This window comes from Polyodon spathula, chromosome 3 (assembly GCF_017654505.1).
Source record: "Polyodon spathula isolate WHYD16114869_AA chromosome 3, ASM1765450v1, whole genome shotgun sequence".
NCBI classification, from domain to species: domain Eukaryota; kingdom Metazoa; phylum Chordata; class Actinopteri; order Acipenseriformes; family Polyodontidae; genus Polyodon; species Polyodon spathula.
In genome coordinates this window covers 44,340,443-44,347,864 of record NC_054536.1, presented here as the reverse complement: position 1 = coordinate 44,347,864, position 7,422 = coordinate 44,340,443, and the positions used below count along the sequence as shown (strand labels likewise).

The window sequence follows — 7,422 nt, the reverse complement described above, 5'->3', positions numbered from 1 at the left end:
AAGTATTCACCCCCTTTGCTATGACACATAAATAAGCTCTGGTTTAACCAATTGTCTTTAGAAGTCACATAATTAGTTGGAGTCCACCTATGTGCAATTAAGGTATTTCACATGATTTCAGATTAAATACACTTGTCTCTGGGAGGTCCCATAGTTGGTTAGTACATTTCCTAACAAAAACTACATAATGAAGACAAGGGAACATTCAAAGCAAATCTGGAATAAGGTTCTTTAAAAGCACCAGTCAGTGGTAGGATATAAGAACATTTCCAAGGCATTGAATATCCCCCGAAGCACAGTAAAGTTCATTATTAAGAAATGGAGAGATTATGGTACAACTGTGAATCTGTGTAGAACAGGCCAACCTCAAGAACTGAGTTTTTGTGCACTAGTCAGGGAGGCCACCAAGAGGCCTATGGCAACTCTAAAAGAGTTACAGTCTTCCACGGCTGAGCTGGGAGACACTGTGCATATGGCAACAATAGCCCGGGTGCTTCATAAAACTGGCCTTAATGGGAGAGTGGCAAACAAAAAGCCATTGTTGAAAAAAACTCACATCAAATCTCAGCTAGAGTTTGCCAGAAGTCATGTGGGAGACTCTGAGACCAAGTGGAAGAAGATTCTATGGTCTGATGAGACCAAAATAGAGCTTTCTGGCCTCAAAGCTAAGCACTATGTTTGGCTCAAGCCTAACACTGCACATCAACCTGAAAACACCATCCCTACCGTGAAGCATGGTGGTGGCAGCATCATGCTATGGGGATGCTTCTCTGCATCAGGGCCTGGAAAGCTTGTGAAGATAGAGGGCAAAATGGATGCAACAAAGTACAAAGAAATCCTGGAGCAAAACCTGCTGAAGTCTGCAAGAGACCTGGGACTAGGGGGAAGATTTATCTTTAAGCAGGACAATGACCCCAAACATACAGCCAAAGCCACACTTGAGAGGCTTAAAAACAAAAAGGTCAATGTCCTGGACTGGCCCAGTCAAAGCCTGTACCTTAATCCAACTGAAAATATGTGGAAAGAGTTGAAAATTGCTGTTCACCAAAGGTCCCATCCAACTTGATGGAGCTTGAGCAATTTTGCAAAGAAGAATGGGCAAAAATTGTAGTGTCCAGATGTGCAAAGCTGGTAGAGACTTATCCAAATAGACTTATGGCTATAATTGCTGCCAAAGATGCATCTACCAAATATTGACTCAAGGGGGTGAATACTTATGCAATCAATTATTTTATGTTTTGTATTTGTAATTAATTTAGAACAATTTGTAGATTTTATTTTTCACTTTGACATTATGGACTTTTTTTGTGTTGATCAGTGACAAAAACTCCTAATTAAATCCATTTTGATTCCGTGTTGTAACACAATAAAATGTGGAAAAGTCCAAGGGGGGTGAATACTTCTGAGAGCCACTGTATTCAAAAGAGAGAAGTGGGAACCTGAATCTGGAAAATCTGACAAAAAGATTACTGCAAATCATCCATTTTGGGTGAGTAGGGCAATGTTTAACTTGTTTATCACCCTTCTAGTTAAATCACAATGAAGCTGAGGATTTAAAAAAATACATTTCTAAAAATTGTTTGCTTAATTTGCAAATGTTAGTTAGATATAAAAGGTAATTCTTGCAATTGCATAAATGGTATTAATACTTTTGATCTGCATAACTAAGTACATTGAACAATACAGTGGATATTTTGGTATCTGTTTAAAACAATACAATAGATACAACAGAACTGCCTTTGTAATGCTCTTCAAGTGCAGATGTATAAAATGTACAACATTTTGCCTTTCCTCCCTTATAATGGTTCTTTCTTCTGTTACACTGACTTTTTCAGGCAGTCAAGAGCATCCTGGTGGTGTTTTCGCTCAGTTTCCAAATTCTGTTTATTTGCCTCCAGCCCCTGCAGCATTAACACAAACACATGATTAGTCTGATTGGATGTATTAGCATGTTCCATCATATAATAATAATAATAATAATAATAATAATAATAATAATAATAATAATAATAATAATAATAAATAAAACATTACATTAGTCTTGGAAAATCAATACCAGTCCTTTTCATATCTAATGTAACCATCTTTTAAAAATGTATTGTACTTTCTAATTTGGCCATTAGTTTTATGAAATTTATTTAATGCTTTCAAGGACTCTGCAAGTGGTTATCAATCAAAATGATCATGTGAAGCTAAACTTTTAATAATAAATCTTTATCTTAGCATAAAAAAAAAAAAAAAAAAAATGCCTGTGATTGCAAGCAGGGTTGCACATCTTGAATCGTTAAACAAATATTTTCACTTGGAATATAAATTACTATGAATTCTTATTCCTTTTTTTATAATTCTAACACATTTTTAGAAAAGACTCTTTCTTGGAAAAAGGTTCGGAAAAAACTAACAAAAGGACAGCGATCTTGTGCCTTGTAGTTCTGTGCCAGTTAATTGTCTGATACTTCTCTGATACCTGCATATATGAGCTGAGGTTATGTGCAATGCAATTCAGTTCATCATTTTTTTCTTTTAGGTATCTCAGTTGCTCTTGAAGAACACTTTCCTCCAAGTCTTTCTCTGTTGAAAAAAATGTAAGCTTGTATAAAGAATGGCTTAACTGTACTTAAGGCTGTATTTTTTTCACTATTAACACAAATTTGACAATTTCTGTTAAATGTACCCATTGCCATGTAATATGTAGTTCCCTTTGAAAATTTCCATTTCTGAAAGAACTGTGTAAAAATATTTAGAAAATATTTGAGAAAATTATCCATTTTGAATGTGACAATGCAATTTTTTTCTGCTTTGATGCATATTATGTTTAATGATGGATATCTTTAAATTTTGAGACCGTGAAATAAGCATTTTTTTTTTTTTTTTTTTTTTTTTTTTTTACTGTGAAAAACATACAGCCCAAATTATACTGTACTACAGCCCAAGAAACATTTGATAAGATATTGTTTGGGAATCATGGTGTTTCACACATGTACACCCAAAGACTGTGTATGGCCTTTTATCCTTCCATTACAACTACTCAAATCATACTGCCTTGTAGAGTCTGTGCAAGGAATCATGGACTTTAAGTATTTTGCTTATGCATTCAGTAGAAACCATTCAAGCTAAAACTTTAGTATGCTAACTTTAAAAAGAAGCCCTTGAATGCAAGTATCTCGCTCTCAAACATACAATTATCATTTGTTATTTATCCAAGTACCATGCATGTCTTAGCTTTCCATCCAGAACTCTGCAAGGAGGTGGAATGGAAAAACTTACCTTCAATGTACTCTTGGTAGGTTTCGAACACAGAGGCAATGCCATGCCATTTTGTCTGCCACACCATTTCATCCTCACTGGCAATGCCCTCACTTTGGTCCTCTTCAGACTGATCAGAACTCTTTGTCTGCCCTGTCTGCATCTTGGCTGACAATTGAGAATTGGTATTGTATTCTGAATAACTCACTGTCAAAATACAAACAAATAGAGAGAAATAACAGTGCTGATAAAATAACCAATTTTGTACCATTTTATCAGTAGTTCCCTTTGAAGTACAAAATGTAACCATTACAAAATGGGTGTTTACCTCCTAAAGTCCCCGAAACCTGAATAGATGTAACAAAGCTGCGCACCAGTGCCTGTGACGCAGTCATTCCCACCCGCCGAGGGCATAAGAAGACTGCACAAACAGACACCAGCATCATTCTTCCTTTCAGAGGACTGAACCTGACGGCAAAGCCAGACAGATAAGTGCCTGTTACTTCTATCTGCATATATACTCACTATTCTGTATTACACTATTAAATGTAATAATTTGTGGGCGTTGTATTAGTTTACTAATTACATGTAATTTTTGCACACAGGGAGGTGTTTGTTATGTCCCGCAGCAGCCTTGTGCCCTGTGTGAAGCCTGTGGCTCCTATCGCCCCTTCCCATGGACCAAGCAACCTGAGTAGGCTCTCACAGGCTGCTTAGCTCAGGATATAGTTAAAATTAAACTTTTCGTTTTGAACTGTAATTGTGTGATTACTGTTTTCTGAGATAAAGTTCTTTCTGTTGTGTATTATTTATTTATTTATTTTTTGCAGAAACATAGGCTCAGCAGCTGTGCATTGACTGATATACAAGCTTTGGCGCAGATTGCTTGCAGTCTCTCCTACTGTATCTTGTTGCCGTCTTGGTGACTGCTTGCAGCACCATTAAGAAGGCTATTAGGGCTCTAAAGTCTTGTATGCATTCTGACTGTTTGGGTTTGCCAGAAGCTATATAGGTGGGTATCCTTGTATACAGCTTCTTGTGGTAAAGTAAACCGAGTAGACCTGTAGGTCACCGACCCACTCCGTTCCCGACCCTGTACCGAACATGGACCGAGGTTACCGCACAGTTACCATACCATACCTAAAATGTGCAAGTCACCGAACCGACCGGTTACCATCCCGGTACCGTTCCAGTTCACGTACCATACCAAGGATACTGTACTGACCGATACTGTACCGATACTGTGCCATGCCATACCGAACCTCCACTTAGACACAATACCGGTACCGGTTCAAACTACCATACCATACTGTTCCAACTCTGTGCAAAATCACCGACCCATTCTGTAGTACCATCCCTGGTCCAGTACCAGGGGACTTGGTTTGGGTCTTGGCCTACCCTGTTACAGTTTTTACAGTACTGAACACTACGTCCTCCTTGTTATATTACTGTACAGAGGTGTTGCTGCTTGAGCAGAGTGAGGCAGCAGTTTTTACAGTACTGTACACTGCGTTGCTGCTTGCATCATTCCTGGGTTTTATCCCTGTGACATATGTAAGGCAAGTCTCCCAGTTGAGGATAAGAATGGCAGGTGCTTTTCCTGCCTGGGCCCAGAGCATGCCAAACAGGCACTCGCTGAACGCAGCTTCTGCAAATTTTGTGCAAGTTTTTTTTTTTTAAGTGCACGCTGGAAAAACATGTATCTCACAGCTGTATAGATCACTCAGTATTCCATGTCCATTCCACTTGGACGCTCTCCCCCATCGATTGTTAAAGAGGTGGCTGCATCCTCTCCAGATGGCTCTGTGCCAAGGGAGAGCAGGAGAACTGCCCTGGGCAACAGCCCACATAGGAAGCCACCTACTGTTTCTCTCATCTTCCTCTGCCTCTCCTTCTCCTTCTTCTCCAAGGAATAGAAAGTCACCAGTGCAAAGAATTGGTGGACTCCAAACAGCTGGACAAACTCTGGGCATCTGTTTCCCATTAGGGTCCAGTGCTCGCAGAGCTGCTGTGTGAGCACGCTGCTTAGCCTGTCCCCACTGTTCCCTTGGAGCAACAAGGGGCTATTAGCACACACTGGCAGCAGGATGATATGCTGTCAATTGTCACCTCTGAGGTGGTGGGCTAACCGGAGATCCCCTCTGAGGAGGTAAAGTCAGACAGCGCATTATAAGAACATAAGAACAAAAGAAAGTTTACAAACGAGAGGAGGCCATTCAGCCCATCTCGCTCGTTTGGTTGTTGGTAGCTTATTGATCCCAGAATCTCATCAAGCAGCTTCTTGAAGGATCCCAGGGTGTCAGCTTCAACAACTTTACTGGGGAGTTGATTCCAGATCCTCACAATTCTCTGTGTAAAAAGTGCCTCCTATTTTCTGTTCTGAATGCCCCTTTGTCTAATCTCCATTTGTGACCCCTGGTCCTTGTTTCTTTTTTCAGGCTGAAAAAGTCCCTTGGGTCTACACCGTCAATACCTTTTAGAATTTTGAATGCTTGAATTAGGTCGCCACGTATCTTATTTATAGCGAAGTGAATAGAACTGCACATAATATTCAAGATGAGGTCTTACTAGTGCATTGTACAGTTTTAACATTACTTCCCTTGATTTAAATTCAACACTTTTCACAATATATCCGAGCATCTTGTTAGCCTTTTTTATAGCTTCCCCACATTGTCCAGATGAAGACATTTCTGAGTCAACGTCAAAGTCATAGATTCCTTCTCCAATTTCAGTATCTCCCATATGATATTTATAATGTACATTTTTATTTCCTGCGTGCAGTACCTTACACTTTTCTCTATTAAATGTCATTTGCCATGTGTCTGCCCAGTTCTGAATCTTGTCTAGATCTGCAGGTAAATTCTCCGTGTCGGAAGAACTTCTGCTATTGATCAAGAGAGCCACTGCAAAATTGCAAGTGCCCTGGCCTACAGATGAGACAAGAAAATAGTCAATTTCCGAGGATGTCTGCTCCCTCTCCCATGTCCCCTGCCCCCCCCCCCCCAGTGCAGCCTGCATGACGCTGAGAAATGGGGGTTGGCACAGTTTCCTCACGTAGACACTGCAATGGCCTCTCTGTGCAGGCGCCTAAACCAGCACTCCTGACCAAGGACGCTACCTGCCTAACAAACAGTGTCGGGTCTCCAGAAGTCATTCATGAAGCGGGCTTACTCATCTGATGCATTCACTACAAGGCTGGGTAATTATAACAGTATACTGGTAGTCTACCAGGCCTGTTTATTGAAGGCTGTTTCTGTGAGGTCATAGTCCCTCAGCACAGCAGCTAGAGGAACTGCGTTTGGTGAATAAAAACCTGCTCTGTATCCAAACTGAATGGGCAGGATGTGGGCAGAAATCTTGCTGCTTTGGTAGCTGCAAGATGGCAGCTTTGGCTTTCCCAGCATGAGTGCCTGATGTGATAAAGCACCGCTGTTTTACTCCCCCATTACACCGAGGCATACCTGCCGTAGATGGCCCGCGCCTCAGGCTAAGCCACAAGCCAAGTAGCAGTGCTAGCAGTTTACTGAGCAAAGCCCAGGGCTCCTTTTCAGGGAGCCACCTGGTCTATTGGTGTCAGTGCACCACAGACATCTTGGTGCTTACTACTGCTCAGATAACTCTGCAGTTCAGGCACTGTCCCCATCCCTTTCGAAGTGTGGCTACAACATTAGTCATGGACACTGCGGTATTGAATCAGGAGGTGACATCTGCTGCAAAAACAGGCTATTTGCACAGTACAACTTCTTCACTTGATGGAAGTTCTCCTCCAGGTACTTCCTGGTGCCCAAGTGGTATGGTGGCCTCAGACCAATCCGTGACCTCAGACAGGTCAACCTGTATCTGAGTTGACAGAGGTTCAAAATCTTGACCATGCAAAAGCTCTTGTAGTCAATCAGACCAGGTGACTGGTTCACCATGGTGGACCTCAGAAATGTGTATTTCCGTTTCCTCATGAGACCAGGGCACAGGAGGTACCTGGGGTTTGCTTTTCAAGTAACAGCATACGAGTTCCGTGTACTGCCATTTGGCCTCTCTAGCTCCTTGTGTCTTTTTGAAGTGCATGGAAGCTATACTTGACCCACTGAAACTCAGATGCATCAGACTGCTCAGTTACCTGGACTGGAACAGGCAGGCCCACACAGAACTTGTCACAGGCCACCTTCATCATTTAAGCCT

General features: G+C 41.2%; 1 protein-coding gene across 4 annotated transcripts in view; it reads right to left on the bottom strand.

Annotated features, from left to right (window-relative positions):
- Window positions 1-1,361: 1,361 nt before the first annotated feature.
- LOC121313119 (genetic suppressor element 1-like) overlaps window positions 1,362-7,422 on the bottom strand; it is an 87,853-nt gene continuing 81,792 nt past the window's right edge. For 3 of the 4 annotated variants that reach the window (XM_041245302.1, XM_041245304.1, XM_041245303.1), the window contains exons 12-14: window positions 3,268-3,453; window positions 2,468-2,571; window positions 1,362-1,901 (exon numbers count right to left, since the gene is read on the bottom strand). In XM_041245302.1, the coding sequence (XP_041101236.1) occupies window positions 1,818-1,901; window positions 2,468-2,571; window positions 3,268-3,453 (374 nt within the window). In that variant the 3' untranslated portion in view covers window positions 1,362-1,817. The remainder of the gene's footprint in view (window positions 1,902-2,467; window positions 2,572-3,267; window positions 3,454-7,422) is intronic. The other variant, XM_041245305.1, reaches the window with a different exon arrangement.